This window comes from Castor canadensis, chromosome X (genome assembly GCF_047511655.1).
Source record: "Castor canadensis chromosome X, mCasCan1.hap1v2, whole genome shotgun sequence".
Lineage (NCBI taxonomy): Eukaryota > Metazoa > Chordata > Mammalia > Rodentia > Castoridae > Castor > Castor canadensis.
Window position 1 is genome coordinate 44,976,876 of NC_133405.1, and position 21,129 is coordinate 44,998,004.

At 35.9% G+C, this 21,129-nt stretch overlaps 1 protein-coding gene across 5 annotated transcripts in view; it reads left to right on the forward strand.

The window, feature by feature from the left end:
- Nucleotides 1–21,129, forward strand: part of Acsl4 (acyl-CoA synthetase long chain family member 4) — a 93,488-nt gene that overhangs the window by 56,561 nt on the left and 15,798 nt on the right. For all 5 annotated transcript variants that reach the window (XM_074063338.1, XM_074063340.1, XM_074063339.1 and 2 more), the window contains 8 exons: nucleotides 2,438–2,576; nucleotides 5,278–5,428; nucleotides 5,713–5,836; nucleotides 9,525–9,596; nucleotides 13,198–13,337; nucleotides 14,157–14,329; nucleotides 16,249–16,323; nucleotides 18,433–18,624. In XM_074063338.1, the coding sequence (XP_073919439.1) occupies nucleotides 2,438–2,576; nucleotides 5,278–5,428; nucleotides 5,713–5,836; nucleotides 9,525–9,596; nucleotides 13,198–13,337; nucleotides 14,157–14,329; nucleotides 16,249–16,323; nucleotides 18,433–18,624 (1,066 nt within the window). The remainder of the gene's footprint in view (nucleotides 1–2,437; nucleotides 2,577–5,277; nucleotides 5,429–5,712; nucleotides 5,837–9,524; nucleotides 9,597–13,197; nucleotides 13,338–14,156; nucleotides 14,330–16,248; nucleotides 16,324–18,432; nucleotides 18,625–21,129) is intronic.

Below are 21,129 nucleotides of genomic sequence, written 5' to 3' on the forward strand. Positions count from 1 at the left end.
TAAATTTTTGTCTTTGGACCTATCTTCCACTTTGAGAAAACATGTGCCTTTTGTGTTTCTGATCCTGGCTAACTTCACTTAGCATGGTATTCTCCAATTGCATCCATTTACCTTCAAACCCTATATCGTTATTCCTTATGGCTGAGTAATACTCCATTGTGTATATGTACCACAATTTCATGATCCATTCTTCAGTTGTAGGGCATCTGGGCTGTTTCCAGAGCTTGGCTATTGTGAATAGTGCTGAGATGAACATTGGTGTACAGGTGTCTCTACTGTTTCCTGTCTTATGTTCTTTTGGGTAGATAAATTCTGGGGTTGAACTCAGACTACACCTTCAGCCCCTCCACCAGCCCTTTTTTGTGGTGGGATTTTTCAAGAGAGGGTCTTGCGAACTGTTTGCCTGGGCTGGCTTTGAACCACGATCCTCCTGATCTCTCCCTCCTGAGTAGCTAGGATTACAGGTGTGAGGCACTGGCACCCAGCCTTGGCTCTTTTTTAAGGGCGACTGATTCAATCTCATTACTTGTTCAGGTTTTCTGTTTCCTAATAATTTACTCTTGGTAAGATGTAGGTGTTTGAGAATCTGTCTATTCTAGATAATCATTTTTGCATATAGTTATTCATAATAACTTCTAATGATCTTTCATATTTCTGTGGGGTCAGTTATAATACCTGTTTTCACCTCTGATTTTTACTTATTCCATGTCTTTTTCTTAGTCTAGATAAGGGTTTGTATTTTGTTTATGTTTTTGAAGAATTAGCTGTGTGTTTTGTTGATCTTTTTTGTCTCTATTTTGTCTACTTCTGCTCTGGTCTTTATTATTTCTTTCCTTCTTGTAATTTTGGGTTTCACTTATTCTTGTTACTCTAGTTCCTTGACATGCAGTGGTTGACTATGATAGTTCTAGTTTTTAAAATATTTTTTGCAGTAAATTTGAGCTATGCCCTAGCTCTTCTTTTCTACTTTTTCAGTGTAGGCATTGATTGCTATAAATGCCCTGCTTAGTACTGCTTGTTTGTATCTTATAGGTTTTGGTATTTTTTCATTTGTTTCAAGAACTCTTAAGGTTTCTTTCTTAATTTCTTCCTTTATCAATTTTCATATATTTGTATTGTTTTCAAAGTTTTTCTGGTTATTTATTTCTAGTTTTGTTGTATTGTGGTCAGAAAAGATACTTGATATGATTTCAGCTTTTGAAGTTGTTTTGAGATTTGTTTTGTGGCCTATCTTATATTCTGTCTTGGAGAATATTCCATGTGCTGATGAGAAAAATGTCTACTCTGTATGTATTAGATGCAAAGTTCTGTAGGTATCTGTTGGGTCTACTTGGTCTAAGGTGCAACTTAACTCTGATGTTTCTTTGTTGACTTTCTGTCCAGATGATCTATCCATTGCTGAAAGTGGAGTATTAAGGTCCTAACTATTGTATTGAAGTCTCTTTCAGTGTATTAATACTTGCTTTATATATTTGGGCATTCCAATATTGCATGCATGTATTTAGAATTGTTGTTTCCGCTTGCTGAATTAATCCCTGCATCATTATATAATTACCTTCCTTGCCTCATTTTATTGCTTTTGGTTTAGAGTCTATTTTATCTGAGATTAGTATGGCTACTTATGCTTTCTTTTGGATTCCATCTGCATGGTGTATCTCATTCTATCCCTTCACTTTCAAAGTATGGATGTCCTTAGTGATGAAGTGAGTTTCTTATAAGCAACATATAGTTAGGTATTTTTTCAAAAATTTGTTCAGTCACTCTGTATCTTTTAACTGGATAATTTATTCCATTTACATTCTAGTGGTGTGTTTTGATTCCATATTAGTTTTGGTTTGTCTATTTGTGGTTACCATAAAGCTTACAAAAATATTTTGATTATAACAAGCTATTTTGAAATGATAGCAACTTAACATGATCATAAATATTAGAAATAAAAAAGAGAAAATACACTAATAAGAAAACTATATTTGTACTCATTCCCTCCAACATTTTGAGCTTTTTGAGACAGGGACTTGCTGTGTAGCCCATAATGGCCTGGAACTCACTATGTGGCCCAGACTGGTCTCAAACTTATGATCTTCCTGCCTCAGCTTTTCAAGTACAAGGATTATAGGAGTGTACTACCATAGCCAGCCACATTTTGAATTTTTGATAACTCATTTTACATGTTTCTGTATCACCTGTCTCTTAATACGTTAATGTGATTATTGTTATTTTAAATTGCTTTGTTTTTTAGTCTTTATCCTAAAGAGATGGATGATTTATACGTCATGTATAGTATTAGAGCACTCTGAATTTGTCTGTACAGTTAGTTTTTCTTAATACTAGGATTTTCTTTAACAGTAGTGTTAACTGGTAGACTGGAAAATGTTCAATGAGAAAGTTTTTGTGGCAGGCCCAAATTTAATAGATGAGTTTTCTTTCTATTCAACAGACTGCATTGTTAGATATCAGTTGTGTTAAACACATCATTTATGTGGATAATAAGACTATCAATAAAGCAGAGTACCCTGAAGGATTTGAGATTCACAGCATGCAATCAGTAGAAGAGTTGGGATCCAAGCCAGAAAACTGTAAGTAGAGCAGTTATAATGAATTTATTCATCAATTTAAGGTTTGTTATTTCAGTAGGGTAGGAAAAGAAGTGACATGAGTGAAAACACTAAAGTTCTTTGATTAAAATAAAGTTTTGTAAGTACATGTAAAAACGATATAAAAGTAAAGTTTTGAAATGTTTAAAAGATGCCAAGACTACAGGTGATTAAGATTTTTCCCCTTTCTCTTCAAAAAGGTAACCATTGCTTAAAATTTGCTTAATAGTTGACTTGTAATAAATGGTTTAGACTTTATGACACTGCCAAACATATCTTTAAAAAAAAAATAACCCACAATGAACTTCCAATTTAGACTCATAAAAGGAAGATATCTCAGACCTTCTATTCAGTAAGTGTATTTTTTAAATGTTACTGATCATTTTTTTTCAATACTTGGTTTTGAACATAGGGCTTCATGCTTACTAGGCAGGCTCTCTACCACTTGCACTGTATACCTCTAGCCCTTTTTGTTTTGGCTATTTTGGAGATAAGGTCTCGTGTCCTGGACTACAATCCTCCTATTTTACACTTCTTGCCAAACCAGGCTCACAGGGTGAGCCACCATGCTCAGCTTTTTTTCTTAAGATGAGGGTCTCACAAACTTTTTGGCCCAGGCTGACCTTGAACTGAGATCTTCTTAATCTTAGCCTCTGTCATGGCTTGGGATGACAGGCGTGGGCCATTGTGTCCAGCTATTGGGTGAAATGGGGTCTCACATATATTTTGTCTGGGCTGGCCTCAAACTGTAATCCTCCTGATCTCAGTCTCCCAGGGAGCTAGGATTACAGGCCTGAGTCACTAGTTACTAATGTTAGTGATCTTAGTGATATCTCAGCAAAATTATGCTTGGATTTATTCTACCGCTGAAGTAGTAGTTGGTATTTCATTGAAAACAAGTAAATGTACTTTGTAGCAAAATGTCAGTTCAGATGGTCACTAAGAGAGTAGAGGAAATTAATACTCATGTAAAAAGTTTTCTTCTTGTGTTAAACATGAAGGCCACAGTACTGTACAGGTGAGGAAAGGATTCATTTGAGCCAGAGAAAATGTTGGTTGGTCCTCTACTTAGCCTCTGAGTATTTTACCATTAGAGAATGGAATATGTTTACAATAACAGGGATAGATTATAGCTTTCAACCATGTCTTAAAAATAGCAAAGAATCTGTGTGAGATTTTACCCTACTTGAAAGTGAACAAGTGAGCCTGCCAAATTTGGAGACAGTTTTTGTTTTGTTTTGTCTTGTTTTAACTTAAAACAGTAGTCAGAGTATCATATTAACATTTATATAATAGGAAAATAATTCTGAGCTTTGAGAACCCAAATATTTCATTATCATCATTGTTCTGGATAGTTAAGCAGACCTGCTGTTTACTCTGGGGAGAGAGACTATCTCTGTATACATATCCTTGAAAAGAAAGTCTGGAGCAAATCAGTGCCTCTGCATTTAAGATATTCAGAAATGCAAGAGATCTGTGGAGAATTGTCTCTCAACACTAGGTTGACCCTGCAAGATTGAGGTATACTTGGCTGGAAAGTTCTGATTGATAAGGGCTCCATTGCCATTCATCTGATTCACCAGGGCATGTTGGCACAAAATTTAAGAGGCTGTCTGTCAGTCCTCATAATTTTGTTTGAGCAATAAACATGACAGGCCACAGTCTTACTTCCATTCCTCTCTGGGATCCATACATTTTTGTGGTACTTTACCTGAGTAGACCATTATGAGTGTGATGACACTTTTTGCCCATTTATTAAAAACCGGCTAGATGAGAAGAGTCACATTGTGTGCTTAGACTGGAAAGAATCTGATCTATCTATTGTTGCTGCTTCAGTTAATTATCAAAGGAGATATGCAGTCTCTATTTGCTTGGTTTAGAATACTGATGGTGTTTTTAAAAAGCACTCAATTTGGCCAGTTTAAGTATCTAACTTGGTGTTTAGATGTTTCTGTGGTATATCTTGCTTTTAAAATTTTTAATTTTAACTGCTATATAAAATGTAAATAATTTTTAAACAAATTTTTATTCTACTAATCTTTAATTGCTTTTTAATTTTGATGATACATCTGTGCATTCTTGGCTGCCTTGGTGTATTCTGGGAAGGAAAGGAGGTTACTGTGTTAGCTGTGTCCAGTGTGCCATTTTAAAGTTAGTACCTTAGAATTTTAGAATTGAAGTCACCTTAAAGATCAAATCAGTAGTTTTCAATTGGATTTGTATGAGACCTTTTGTTCCATCTCAGACATACAGAATCTGAATTTTCAGAACTAGTATTTTGTTTATGCTCTGCAGGTGATTCTGATGCCCACCAGTGGTTAAGAACCATAATCCAGTTCATTCTACTCAGTTTAGAGATGAGAAAACTGACTTGAGGAGCTTACACACAATACACTGTACTCCTGATTGTCTAAAGCCCCAGAAAAATTTCCACAAAATGACTGCACAACACTGTGAAGAGGCATGAGCAGACAGGGTTTAGGCTAACCATACAGAAAATGAGCCAAATTCAATTTGAAATTCTCATTGCAGCCAATCAAAATTTGGTAACAATTTTTGTTTTGATTGTCAATACAGATTATTTTCTTTAAATTGTTTCTCATCATGCAAAATCAAAATGTCTTATTGCCAAGTAATTTAACTGTTGAACTGAAGAAAATGTGGTGTTGTTTCATTCATTTAGCAAGCATTCCTCCAAATAGACCGTCTCCTTCAGACATGGCCATTGTCATGTATACCAGTGGTTCTACTGGTCGACCTAAGGGAGTGATGATGCATCATAGCAATTTGATAGCTGGAATGACAGGCCAATGTGAAAGAATACCTGGACTAGGGTAAGAGAGAATTATTCAACCTTATTCTTAGAAATACAGAGTTCATGTTCGGCATTCTCTAAACTCAGTCTATATTGAAATGATAACTTTTTGATTTTTTTTAACTTAAAATGCCTTTTCTTTTTAAGACAGGATCTCACTATCTTTCCCAGGTTGCTGTCGAACTCTGATCTACCTGCCTCATCCTCCTGAGTGCTGGGATTACAGGTGTTCACTGCTATTCCTCACTTTAATAAAAATACCCTTTCAAGATTAGCTAAAATGTTTCTCTTATTTTGTTTTAGACCAAAGGATACATATATTGGGTATTTGCCTTTGGCTCATGTGCTAGAATTGACAGCAGAAATTTCTTGCTTTACCTATGGCTGTAGGATTGGATATTCTTCACCGCTTACGCTGTCTGACCAGGTGACAAACTTTTCAGTGTTCATGATCATATTAAGTTACCATGTTTGGGTTGTTACTAAAATGAGATATTTTAATTCACTTAAAACTTTTTCTGTGACTTCAAAAATAGCTTTTGTGATTAGTGTGTCTGTGATAAATGACCCTATGGATCTGTTAGCACTGCTTTAGCTGCATATGTTAAAATTTTGAAATGAATAATTACTTTCATCTTGTCTTTTTGTGTTAGATTTTTATTCTGGAGAATTAAGATGCAGTGCATAAATACACTGAGTCTTTTTGACATATTAATTGGGAACATTGACAGATTCTTTTGGAGGAGATAAGGGATTTAGCCTAATTTTCTCTAGACCTGTGTTGTTTAATACAGTAGTTACTCAGCACATTTTAAAAAGAAATAACTAAAATGAGATTTTAGTAATTTTGGTTCTCATCTCTAGCCACATTTGATGTTCTCATTAAGTATATGTGATTACGTCACAGCACGGATAAGGAGTATTTCCATCTGTGCAGAAAGCACTATTGGACAGTACTGCAGTATCTCCAAGGGCAGCCCTCAGCTTGCTATACTGAAAACTGAAACAGGGTTCTCCCTTCTCCTTGTTCACAGCAGAAGGTCCCAGCAGCCGGGGCGAACTCATGTAGTTTAAGCATGCTTGAAATTATACATTGAATATTTATTGTCCATAGTTCTGGTACATTTCTTCTTTGGAATGGTTGCTATGAAAAAAACCTTAAACAGGCATAGGGGGTTGAAAGAGCTACTGCAGTTGCTGCGGGGTTTGGAGTCTGAAAGTTAAAGTGAGTATAGTTAGGAATGACTTGACTCTGTACGACTCTGCTGCTACCATCCTTGCAGGCCCAGCAGCTATTTTTCAGACCCCCCCAGGCAGCAGTGCCTTTTGTTTGGGAGTCTGATAGAGTATGCAGTTCATAAGGAAATGTATCCTTGGTGCTCAGACTTGGAAATTGTAGTACTTTTGTTGTTTTTGTAGAAATACCAGTTTAGGCAGGGGTTAGGTAGATTGTACAGTAGTAAGACAAAAAAAAGTTAAATCAGTTTTTTAGATTTGAGAATTCAGTCACCTTTTTGTGTTTCAATTTTTGCTTTTGATGTTTAGTTTAAAGTTCATGTATGTTATGTGCACTACTTAATTAGATTTAATATACACATGTAGACCTCTGTTGTTCACCATGTAGATCAAAAAGGATGCTTTCAGCATCCCAGAATGTCTCTGTGCCCCCTCCTACTCATTACCACATTACCACCCCACAGAGATAATCCATTCTTCTTTTTTGTGTAGTTTTTTGAGACAGAATCTCTCTGTATAGATCAGGCAGACTTGTGTCTCACTATACAGCCCAGGCTGACCTCACACTTGGGATCCTCCTACCTCCATCTCCTAAGTGCTGAGATTACAAGACTTGCGCCTCCATGTCTGGCCAGCCATTCTCCTTTTAAAGTGGATTTTTCTATGAAAAAGTGTTCTGTTCCAAACATCTGTCACCTTTGTATTTTGGAGGACACAACCAGCTTGTAAAATGGAGTGTTATGTATTTAATATAACCATACCTAACTCAACCCAAATTTCACATTTAAACTCTGATATGATAGTAATAGGATAAGTAAGCTGTCAAATAAACTAATAAACTGAACTTGATCTATAAAATTCAAGGTAGATCTATGGTTAAGACTGAGACTTTATTGTAAAAAGTTTAAAAAATCTGTGAGGATTATGTATTGAGGCATTAAATGGGTTTTTCATATGTTCAGTGACATCATCAAAATGTAAAAACATTTCCATAAGCTTTGAGTATGTTTTTCCCCCTTTGGGGAAGTTCGAAGCCAGAGACTAGCAATCCCTTCCCCCCTTTTTCACTGCCTTTCTGAGAACAATAGCCTCAGTCTGGGTAAGGAGGAGCAGTTGGAGTGTATTGCTGGTCCGACTTAATTCTTGTTGTCTTTTAGACCATGCTTTAGTACATTGGGAGCCTGTTAAATAAAAATTCACACCTACCTAGTTTTTAAATGAATTTTGCTATAAAGATTCTGAATTTTACTAGGAATCTAAAACTCAAGAGTCATCCTCACATAGAAAAGCAGAAAAACATACGAAACCAGAGGCACCACATTTGAAGCTAGCAGATGATAGTGATATTGTTATTATTGTAGTAGCTGTGATCTTAATAAGATAAAATAACTTATAAATGCAGGGTGAGCATCCCTAACCTGAAAATATGGACTCCAAAATCCGAAACTTTTTGAGCCACAAGTGGAAAACTCCACCCCTGACCTCATGTGACAGGTCACAGTCAAAATACAAGAGCACTGAAAATATATAAAATTATTTCAGGCTATGTGTATAAAGTGAATATGAGGCATAAATGAATTTGATGTTTAGACTTGTGTCTCATTCCAAGATACTTCATCATGCATATTGCAAATATTCCAAAAACTGAAAAATAATCCAAAATTTGAAACACTTTTGGTCCCAAGCATTTTGAATAAAGGCTACTCAACCTTTATTACTAAGAATACTAAAGAAAATAGGAAGGGCTCTTTGTGATTCCTGCTACCCTAGAACTGCTCTATATAGTAAAAATTGGTCAGTAACACATAAAGGTCAACTCCCTACTTGAAGAACTTGAAAGCTCATTTTCTCTTTGCAGAGCAGCCCTCTTGTGCCTGGTGTGCATGCCTATAGAAGGTTTCCAATCACAAATGTACACATACTTGCCCATGTATAAACCACAAGGAGTTATTTTGTCTCCTTTATCCATATTAAAGAAAAGTAGGAGAAAAACAATTTAGTTCTACCAGCAGAACCTTCTATATGGCCAAGTTGGTAGTTCTTGTGGATCACACTACTATTTTAGGGCTAGTTTTCTTCTTCCCTGTATTAGCCCCTGACTAACACATGCTACATCTAAACTTACAGACTAATAAATTGCATTTCAGATTATTTTATCTACCTTTTTCGGTGGATGACTTTATCAGTTTGTCTACTGACTGATCTGATGCTTAAAATCCCAAATATTATGTATGTATAAAAGAAAGGAGGGAAGGCAGGAAGGAAGGGAGGGAGGGAGGAAGGGAAAGAGGGAGGGAAGGAAGACATATTTTGTGTTTATGTATATATATGCATATCTCTGCTTGGCTACTGGCAGTATCCTGCCTATGCTACCACTTGGAGTATTACCAAATTAGGATTTCTGTATGTTAATTGATGCTCATAGTGGTGCTTTTGAAATGTTTCTTTGCCTATTGATTAACCAAAGAAGTTCAAGTTACCTTCAGTTTTGTTTTAGTGTTAATTGTTTAATGGAACTTTGTTTTGAAAATTTAGTCTGTATAAAAAATTACCTTTAATAAAAACCATAGTATGTGCTACATTTGATGATACATTATTGGTAAGAATCATTCATTGACCAAAATATCCTATCCTATTGTCAATCTGGATCAGAATAGCTCTTCTAAGGAAAGCCAACACATACTGGAAGCCATAATCTGCAGGATAAAGCACTAAAGCAATTACATTTCAGACTTTAGGCTATGGTAGTTGTAATGGATAACTCAGAGCAATAGATCAAATTCCATGTGTACATCTGTTTTAGTTATTAATACTTTAATTACTCCATTTTTTTGCTAAGGTTGATTTCCCTGATCATGTTTACTTTTTCTTTAATGTAGTCAAGCAAAATTAAGAAGGGAAGCAAAGGTGACTGTACCGTACTGAAGCCCACTCTTATGGCCGCTGTTCCGGTAAGTATATATAGAGTATGAATATGAACAGAACGGGGTCACTTAAATAATTTCTTGCTTACGTTTCTATTTTTTACAAAGTAACAATCTTAAAAATATGCATACATTTTTAAATAATTGTACTTTGTTGAAATCATGGCAAATGTGTTCCTTAAAATCTTAGATATATTGAGAGAGATAAGATGGCAAATTCCTGAAATGTATGCTGATACTTGAAAATTAGGTGATGAAAATGACTTATTCAAATTACCTCATGTGAGAAGTAGAATATGCTCTAAAGATCATTTTGTTTAATCTATTAATTTTTAAAAATGAGGAAACTCTAGGCTGCCCTCAGAGAGATGAGGCAGCATTTCCAGGGTTATGGAGTTGATTAGTGACAGAGCTGAGCCTAGGATGTGAGCCTTCTGTCCTTCTTAGCATGACCAAGGAAAGTGCGAATTTGAAAGAGATCCCCAAAGAAAAAAGTTTATTTCTAGATATTCAAAATACTCATGTAAAATACTGCCTTTTTAAGAAACAGGATATTATATTTTTATGCCTTGTAATGATGAATTTTAATACAGTATTTCAAATTTGCATAATTAAACATATTCTAGCACTTGGAAAACCCCAGGGAGATTGTACATCACTATTGCTTGTATTGCAATCAGACTTTAAATCTTATCCCACTATCTTTCATAGAATTACTTTAATATGTGGAATGTCCAAATTAGATAATCAAATGTTCAGTCCAGGTTTTTCTAAGCATTGCAGATGCTTAGAAAAATTAGAAGCCTTTTTAGCTTCTAATTACAAAATTACCAAATAATCAAAGTATTAGGTCAGAGAAAACTCTGCTTTTTTATTTAGAAGAGCTGTAGAATTCAGCAGATTTTTGAGACTTCTGACTAAAAACATCATGAAGTGATGCTAAGGATAGCTAGCGTAGTGCTTACTATGTTCCAGGCTAATCCTTCTCCTAAGACTTCTAGGTGGGTCCTGTTATCCCCATTTTATAAAGAAAGAAACTTGCCCAAAGTCTCACAGCTTGTAGGTGATAGACTTAAAGCTTGAATTCTATCAGTCTGATGTCAAAGTCCATGACTATCTACTTAGGACTGTTTTGTGTTTTGTTTTTGCTTTATTATCTGAAGTATAGGACTCCCTAGTAAAGTGCATCCTTATGTAGGAGGGGGAAGGGCCAAGGTGTCAAGGAAGTAATCTCTGATTTTAGGCATATTGTGTCTTCAGAGAATCACTTTGGTAAAGATGAATACCTGGGTTTCTTTGCCTTGTGTGTTATTCAGACTTTCATCACTCTGACCAACTACCTGAGAAACAATTTAAAAGAAGGAGGAATTTATTTTGGCTCATAGTTTCAGAAGTTTCAGTCCATGGAGGCTGATTCCATGTTTCTGGGCCTGTAGTGAGGCAGTACATCTTAGCATAAGGGAATAGAAGAGGAAAACTTCACCTCATGACAGCCAGGAAGCAGAGCCAAGTAAGATACAGTCCCCGAGGATATGTCCCCAGTGATCTACTTCCTCCAGCCAGCACCACCTTCCACAGTTCCACTAACTCCCAATAGTCTGTTCAGAGTTTGAATCCATTAGTGGATAAAACCATTAATTAGGTCTGGGCCCTTATGACCTAGATGTCTCTAGAAATGCTCTGCAGACACATCCAGAAGTGTTCTTTACCAAGTTCCTAGGCTTCACTCAATCCAGTCAAGTTGACAACCATCATGTATAATTTCTGATTGGTTCCAGCCAATTGGAGGGACTCATGAAAGAACAGAGGGTAGAAAGATAGAGGGAAACCTGCTTCTGCTCCTTCCCTACTGGGCTGTGAGTTTGGCTATTATCAATCACTTGTAGGACAGCTTCTGTCCTATTAGCTGTAACCAGGTCTTTTCCATGACTATAGTCCTTACCCAATTTCCAGTGATACCTTCCTCTTACTTTTCAAGTCTAGCGACAGTAAATGGTGCTTCACCAAACCTTGTTTGTTCCCTTAGTTCCTCCAATTCTTCTAAAAATAGACTTTTTTAAAGACAGGAATGAATCTATTTTTTAAAGATGGGAATGAATCTATTGAGAATTATTGTTGATAGATTCTATTTATTGAGTTTGTTTATTTCCTGGGAGAGAATAGATCAGATTAGTACTATTAATATTCACAATGTGAGAATTCAGAACAAATCACTTCTTATAAGCAGTAACAAAATTGAACATCATGTAATATTAGCTTGAGATAAAGGGTGATTTGATAAGCTAACAATAAATCCTGCCAACTTGTTAGAACTGTATCGTGTTTATTCGCTGAGGCTTTTCCATACCTGTAATTAGTATCTAGTGTTAGAAAAAGCAGTGGAAGTGGTTCTCACACATCGATCTCACCCCCATGCATTTTCGTTTGTGTGTATATGTTTTAAGATCCCATATGCTTTTTAAGAGGGGTGGTTATAGGTTGTTAAAGTCCCTATAGGGAGATACTGGGATTTCTCCATCACAGATCTAGAAAAATATTTTAGTCACACAATTGTGATTCCTTTTGTGGAAATGGAGAAAATAACCTTATATATCATGCTTTGACTACTGTGGTAGCCTTTTTAAGGGATGGTTCTGTTGACCTCTTTTCTGAATTACTCTGCTCTAATAGTGAAAGAACCATCCATCTATAAACTTGTTCATTATAGTACCACTTAAATTATACTGGTGATTGATGCTATAAGTATTTAGAACCAGGTATTTATATAAACAGGTTGCTGTGTGCAATGGTTCTTATTCATTTGTACTAAGTAATTTTAAGAAAGCATTATTTAGTGATTGGGCTGTTTTTTTTTCAAACATATTAGACTGGGTCAGTACATCCTAAGCCTTGTCCTACCTCTAATTTCCAAGTAGAAAATTTTTTTGTGTCAAACATATTAGACTGGGTCAGTACATCCTAAGCCTTGTCCTACCTCTAATTTTCCAAGTAGCTATGAGCAAGAATCTTATTCATCTTCTTGTCTTTGCTTCCATGAAAATTGAGTATAAATGCCTAAATTGCAGGAACGTAAGATTTTAAAGAAGCTATTACACCCTCTGCCTGGTAAGAGGGTCATAAGGTCATTATAATAAAGACAGAGTATCTGGATTAGATTCAACATTGTTAGGTATTTTGGTGCTGTGTGAGAATAAGTGAATTTATTTGAAATAATTTATTTTTCTTGAAAAATTCTCATTCTCTGAGAACTGAATGAATTTTCTGCACTCTAGTTAATATTTCTTAAAGTTTTAGATGAACTTTGTGTATAGAACTGAAGAAATCTTTGTCTTTGGCCTATTTTTAAACTAAAGTTTTATTTTATTTTAGACTGACAAATGAATTGTACATTACTTGGGATACAATGTGTTATATCATATGTATTATTCTTAGTGTTTTTCCCTTAGTCTTTTTGAAGTCATAAACAAGTAAACTCAGTGAAATTAATTCTATAAAGAAGGAAATAAATATGTCTATTATTCTAGTGACTTCTACCTAAGATGTTGTAAATAAGGTATCATTAATTAAAGACTAAATTAGTATTGGTATAATTCTTTTCAGATTATTGAATATCTTGCTTACCTTTTAGGAAATCATGGATAGAATTTATAAGAATGTTATGAGCAAAGTTCAAGAGATGAATTATATTCAGAAAACTCTGTTCAAGATAGGTTATGATTATAAATTGGAACAGATCAAAAAGGGATATGATGCACCTCTTTGCAATCTGTAAGTACATTTCATAGGCCCTGTTATTTGAGCTTTTATTTTTATGTATGTATGTATTTATCTTTTTGAGACAGAATCTCACTATATTATCCAGTCTGGGCTCAAGCTATCTTCCTGCCTCAACCTATCTAATAGCTGGGACTTTCGGCATGTACCACTGCACCTATAAATTTTTTATGTTTTTAAGTCTGAAAGATGATGAAATAAATGCCAGGTTAATTTAGTTTGAATATTACCACCATGATCATAGCCTGAATTTCTCCTTTAGCAGAAGACCCTCAATGTAGTAATTGAACAAATTTTAATGATGAAGTAAATATTATAAAATTGGGTTCATGGAGACAAACTAGAATAGACTTTTTGTTATTATTATTATTATTATTCATTTATTCACATGAGCATTCAAAAGAATAGACTTTTGAATTAAGACACATGAGTTTAAAGATGCCAGTTGTAAATTAAGAAATGATCTTCAAGATTTATTCTGCATGAAGGGTTTTGATTTATTGTATTTTAAGAAATAGTACAGTAAGTATGTTAATATAACTGTTATTTTAAATGTGGTACTGGGGAGTAGGGATGTGGAAGCATTTGAAGGGAGATAAGATAGGTGACTAAATGTTCCAAAGATAACTTTAATTTTTTTCTTTCACATAGTTTTCTTTTACTAGCTGTTGCTTTGTTTATCCCTTATCACCATGATTCTGAAATGTAATGTTTAACCAAGGTTGAGAAATCTTTCTGAGAGTTTATAAGTTAGCAAGGTGCTGAGAATAATGTATGTACATGTGAAAATCATCTGTCCCCTCTTTTGTGAAGGTTACTGTTCAAAAAGGTGAAGGCACTGCTAGGAGGGAATGTCCGGATGATGCTGTCTGGTGGGGCCCCACTGTCTCCTCAGACACACCGATTTATGAATGTCTGCTTCTGCTGCCCCATTGGCCAGGGTTATGGACTGACAGAATCATGTGGAGCTGGGACAGTTACTGAAGGTAAGCATTGTTAATGTGGCAAATAATTCTGTATTAGCCACTACTAATAAAACTATTTGCATCGCCTTTGGAAGCCAAAGTTATTTTATAATATCTTTTACATAATAGCAGATTAAATATAAACCTACATAGTTTCTCTTAGAATATCACATGTGCCCTTTATTTTTCATCCTTATAAACATTTATGCCATGTTGTGAGTCCTCAAAATTCTGTCACCCTGGTCCTTTAATCTTCTTTCTCTGAATTTCCGCCACTTTGGAGAATTGCACTCTTGGGAATGAAGTATCACTGTCATGCCCTTCTCCAATATACATTCCTGTCCTGACATCTGTCCTTTCTTTTCTGTTATTTTCAACACCTAAGGCAAGGTTTCTCAATTCTGACACTGCTTACATTTTTTAACCTATCTGGTTCTTTGTTGTTGAATGTTCTCTTGTGCATTGAAGCATATTTAGCAGTCAGATAATAGTAGCAACTCGCTTACTCCAGTTGTGACAATGAAACATATTTCCAAACATTGTCACATATCTCCTAGGGGGCACAATCATACCAGGTTGAGAAATACTGGGGTATAGAAATTTTTTGATGTTCTCACTATCATTTCATATTCACTGTGTCCAGAATCAATACCCTTATTCCAGACTGTCTCCCTGTTGCCAAATTATTTGTTTGTGTCAGTGGCATCTCCATCCTTAAAGTCATTCCATATATCAGCTTTGAAGCCATCTGATTGTTTATTTTTGCTATCTTTAACTTTCATCAGCTCTTTCCACTGCTTCATTAGGTTGTTTCTTCCCTCCGTGCCAAATTTATCATCCTACCCTTTATTACTTCAACTGCTCTGTGGTGACAGCCCATCAACTACTATGTCTGCCTGTGCTATAGCGTATCAAATCCATCCTGTCTCCTTTCACTAGACACACCTACTCCATCCACTGTTTGACATATACCAAATCTAAACACACTTTACCTAGCTTCAAAACATCTTTAATTTGGCACCATTGATCCTATCCATCATTATTTTCCACATCACCTTTTCTCTCCAGGCAAGCCAGTCATCTCAAATTTCTGCAGTTTTTAATTCTCTTCTCTTGGAATGCCCTTTTTGTTAACTGCTAATAGCCATTCTTTAGTGCCCAATTCTTCATTGAAGTCTTTCTCAACTACTTTATTTTACATTGATCTTGCTAGTGCTAACCATTAGTACCATGCAGTTTAGTATTTAAACATTCTCTAAATTGTTTCTCATATATTTCCTCTGAGGTAGTTTGCAAGGTCACTGAGGGCAGGGTCTTTTTGTCCTTTATGTGTTTTCTTCAAACTATTTAGTGTAGCTAGGTATGTAATGAGCTGTGTATAAATATGTGACTATGGTTAACAATAATCACAAATTGTAAAGGGATAACATCATTAGCATTATGTTTGATAACAGTGGCTAACATTTATTGAACACTTAGTGTGTGCTAAGAAGTGTTAAGCACTGTCCATATATCATCTCACTTAATCCTCACAGCATATTCCTGTATGAAGAAAGTTCTGTTACTGTCTGCATTTAATAAATGAAGAAATGGAGGCTAAGACAGGTTAAGTAACTTGTCCAGGTTACAGGGGCAGTATGTGATAGAGCAGGAATTCCCAACAAAATCTGTCTCATCAGAACCCTGGGTAGATAATGGTGGAGCCACCCCTTCTTTTCTTCCTCCTCTAACAGAGATTTTCCTACATAATTATCTAAAATGTAGCCCTGAAAAGCAAAAACACACAGTTGATCTGGAGATAAAACACTGAAAAGTGAACATACTTTGCACTCATCACTGTGGCCTCTTCTTTTGTCATCTAAACCCATTGTTTCTGGTATCTCATTGTGTACATCTGAAATGTGGTATTGCTAATATTTTTGTTGCTTTTTCTCTCATAGTTACTGACTATACTACTGGCAGAGTTGGAGCTCCTCTTATTTGCTGTGAAATTAAACTAAAAGACTGGCAGGAAGGTAAGAATTTCATGGCAAGGCAACAATTCTAGCTAGAATTCTAGATAGAATTCAACTACTGTGAGCCTGAAGAGTTCCATTCCTTTAAGAAAGTGTTTGGTTGTCTGAGGCAGCAAATGATTTTTTGTGATTGCCTGTTCCCTGTGGTTTCTTTTTCCTCAGTGATACTTTTAGGTTCCTAAGAGTGGAAAAAAAAATGTCTAGATTCTAGGCATAGTGACTCTCAATTTAGGAATACTTGATGGTTAAAGTGGAAAAAATATCTTTATGGGGCTATCCCTTGGTTTGGAGGTGAGGAACCTTTAAAGCTCAACTTTGTGACGATGTTGAGGCAGAAAAAGAAATCCCAGATATTCATGGAACAGAGTGACTGATTACACACATATGCACATCAGTGTCTTACATCTTGACTCTAGCAAAGATTTTCAAAGTCAAGACTCACCTGTCCAGCAATTTGTATAGTTGAATTTTTACATGCAATGGCCAGCCACTTAAAGGAAACCTGCACTGTACAGACCTGGGTGCTAATCCCTTTTACAAATGAGCAGTAGGCAAAAGAAAACCAGTCTTCCTATGATGAGCATAATAAAAGATATTAAATATACATTAATTGCCATAATGTGGATTATTAAATAAATAATAACAGCCTAGCCATGCAAGATAAAGAAAGTAATTAAAAAGCTCAGGATTTTACCTTGAGAAGGAACTGGGAACTGAGATTTGAAGAAGCATAAGTTCCTTTGTAGGGTACCTCCATTAGGTTGTCCAAACCCCAGGCAAATGAATGGGTTTCATCTAGCATCACTTTTAAATTTCTGAAAGCCTTTCTCCTTTATGATTTTCTTATTCTGTGAAATACTATTGTCAGTTCTCTATGAGAAAACAAATATTTCTTGTTTAAAATCTACTTATTTATTTATTTTGGGATGGGTTTTTCCTATGTTGCCCAGGCTAGTCTCAAATTAAAAATTACATTTAAAACCTAAGTGCATTCCCAAGAGTTTTGCATCTTAAGACTAAGTCCTCCTTTCTTCCATTCCAATTTTAGAATGAAAATATACATGGTGTGTGTTTATTTGCATTGGGCATCAGCATCAAAATTGTTTTATTAGAAAAGTTGTTAGACACTGGAACCAGGGAAATGTTTGTAGTAAAACTTAGTAAGAATGATTTTGACTTTAGTTTTTGTTTTCTCATTTCTTGGTGTTGTGCTTTAATGTCAGTTTGGGGGAGCGGGTCCATTTTTGGACATGTATTTGGGATTCTACTTGCTATGAAGGATTCTTGGCATTATACAGTAGGAATGATCTTAATGTTTTATACACAATGAGTTTTGTTATTTTGAAACATCAGTAGTTTAAAATTTATAAGAATAGCTAATGGCTGAAAGGTACTCTGCTTTTAATCCTTTGATGACACAAAATCTAATTATCTCAGTTTACAAGTTTAGGTTTTGGTATATTTTCCTTAAAGTAACCTTTATTCAGTAATAAAGCTTTACTTAGTAGGGAATAGTGTTAAAATATTTTAGTAGTTATCAGTTCTTTCAGTATCTTAATTTTTTTAAATTTTGATTTTTAAATTCTTAATTTTTAAAGTCATGACTGGCCATAGACAAAATTCATAAAATTCCCCTCCTGTTTCTCATAGCTTCCCCTTCCCTCTCACTTAATGGTGTTGCCTTTTTAAGGTACTCACTATCTGTTCTACCTTCCTTAAAATCTTCTTGGCAAAAGATCTGAAATGTATTGATATCAACAGATTAGTAATTTAGTAGTAAACAGCCTTAAGTGCCACTTTTTGTTGGGAATGATTTCATCTTAAGAGCTCTACGAATCCTAAGCTTTCATAATGTTCCAAGTGTGAAGTTTTATGTCATGGGCAGGTTTGGGATAGGAGGTTGTCCATGGTAATTATTGTCTCCTCTCATGCTCCTGAAATCATAGCCATCCACTATCCTCATGTAAAACCAGCTAAATTAAACTAGTGTTCTCCTATAACATGATGTAAATTTTGATCTGCAGAAAAATGTTAACAAAGGGACTTTAAGCATTAATGACAGTAAATTTTCTTTTAGAACAATAACTGATTTGCTTTTATGGTTTCTAGGTGGTTATACAGTTCATGACAAGCCAAACCCCAGAGGTGAAATTGTAATTGGTGGGCAGAATATCTCCATGGGATATTTTAAAAATGAAGAGAAAACTGCAGAGGATTATACTGTAGATGAAAATGGACAAAGGTGGTTTTGCACTGGTGATATTGGAGAATTCCATCCTGATGGATGTTTACAAATTATAGGTCAGTATATTCTCTTTTCTGTGGGTTTTTTTTTTCAGTTTTTATAATTTTAACCCATGTAAAAGATATAATGGTCAGGTCATCAATAAGGTTGATGTTTCCATTGGTTTAAACTTGGGGAAGGTTATTTTACTTACGCCTCAGCTTCTCCATCTGCAAAATAGAGATAGTTACCAACCTCACAGGGTGGCTGTTAGGATTAAATGAGTTGACATATATAAAATATTCAGAGAAGTACCTGAACTTTAGTAAGTTGTAGCAACCATAGCAGCAGCAGCAGGAGCATTGGGGATGGGGAAATCTGAGTAGGAAAATAACAAATTGGTTAATAAGAAAACAATTATAGTTCAGAAGAGGGCTTTTTTTGGTCAACTACATGTGGTTCTGCCTAACTATTTACTGTAATACACCCTACTCTAAGCCTTCCCTACCCTTTATTGTGTACTCCCTTTACCTCCCCACTCAAGAGACAGAATAGGCCCATTTTTTTTCACGGTGGCCGTTTCTATGGCTCTAACTAGCCCTGAACCCTAGAACAGTACATTAATCTTCAACACCAGTCTGTTCTTCTAAGAACATCTGCTATTTTGGCACTTCCCTTACTTAGCCTTCAGAAGTAGACATTTAAACTCAAAAAGCAACTCCAAGGGAATATTCTGTTCATTTTAAACATACAAAAGTTAAAAAAATTGACTTGCTGAAAAGGACCATTCTGCACTCCAGGGCCTCACACATGCTAGGTAAGTGCTCGCCACTGAGCTACACTTTCAGTCCTCTGTTCGATTCTTAATTGCACTACAATCAAAGGTTGTTTCTTTTTTTGTTATTCATTTATTCACATGTGCATACATTGTTTGGGCCATTTCTCCCCTCTACCCTCCACTCCCCACCCCCTCTCGCTTCCATGTACAACCTGTTCTGCCCTTATCTCTGATTTTGTTGAAGAGAACACATAAGCAATTTTAAGAAAGACAAAGCGTTTTTGCTAGTTGAGTTAAGGATAGCTACACAGAGAGATTCCTAGCATTGCTTTCATGTACAAATGTGTTACAACCCAAGTTGATTCATCTCAAACTGACTTTTTCACTAGTTTCTGATCTCCCTCTCATACTGACCTCTGTCACTTTAAGGTTTCTGTATAAGTCCCTCTGTAGTGGGGACATCAAACACTTTCATGTTTTGGGTTTCTTACCTGTCCCCCATACCTCCCATATGTGCTCTCCCCTTACCATGTGACCCAAGTCGAACCACATTGCTGTATTTGCCCTAGATCTAAAGTCTGCATATGAGGGAGAACATACGATTTTTTGTTTTTCTGAGCCTGGCTAACCTCGCTCAGGGTTATATTCTCCAGTTCCTTGATTTACTTGCAAATGATAAGATTTCATTCTTCTTCATGGCTGAATAAAGTTCCACAGTGTATAAATACATTTTCTTTTTCTTTTCTTTTATTTTTTTATTATTTTATTATTCATATGTGCATACAAGGCTTGGGTCATTTCTCCCCCCTGCCCCCACCCCCTCCCTTACCACCCACTCCGCCCCCTCCCTCTCCCCCCCACCCCCTCAATACCCAGCAGAAACTATTTTGCCCTTATTTCTAATTTTGTTGAAGAGAGAGTATAAGCAATACTAGGAAGGAACAAGGGCTTTTGCTAGTTGAGATAAGGATAGCTATACAGGGCATTGACTCACATTGATTTCCTGTGCGTGTGTGTTACCTTCTAGGTTAATTCTTTTTGATCTAACCTTTTCTCTAGTACCTGTTCCCCTTTTCCTATTGGCCTCAGTTGCTTTTAAGGTATCTGCTTTAGCTTCTCTGCATTAAGGGCAACAAATGCTAGCTAATTTTTTAGGTGTCTTACCTATCCTCGCCCCTCCCTTGTGTGCTCTCGCTTTTATCATGTGCTCAAAATCCAATCCCCTTGTTGTGTTTGCCCTTGATCTAATGTCCACATATAAGGGAGAACATACGATTTTTGGTCTTTTGGGCCAGGCTAACCTCACTCAGAATGATGTTCTCCAATTCCATCCATTTACCAGCGAATGATAACATTTTGTTCTTCATGGCTGCATAGAATTCCATTGTGTATAGATACCACATTTTCTTAATCCATTCGTCAGTGGTGGGGCATCTTGGCTGTTTCCATAACTTGGCTTTTGTGAATAGCGTCGCAATAAACATGGGTGTGCAGGTGCCTCTGGAGTAATCTGTGTCACAGTCTTTTGAGTATATCCCCAAGAGTGGTATTGCTGGATCAAATGGTAGATCAATGTCTAGCTTTTTAAGTAGCCTCCAAATTTTTTCCAGAGTGGTTGTACTAGTTTACATTCCCACCAACAGTGTATGAGGGTTCCTTTTTCCCCCGCATCCTCGCCAACACCTGTTGTTGTTGGTGTTGCTGATGATGGCTATTCTGACAGGGGTGAGGTGGAATCTTAGTGTGGTTTTAATTTGCATTTCCTTTATTGCTAGAGATGGTGAGCATTTTTTTCATGTGTTTT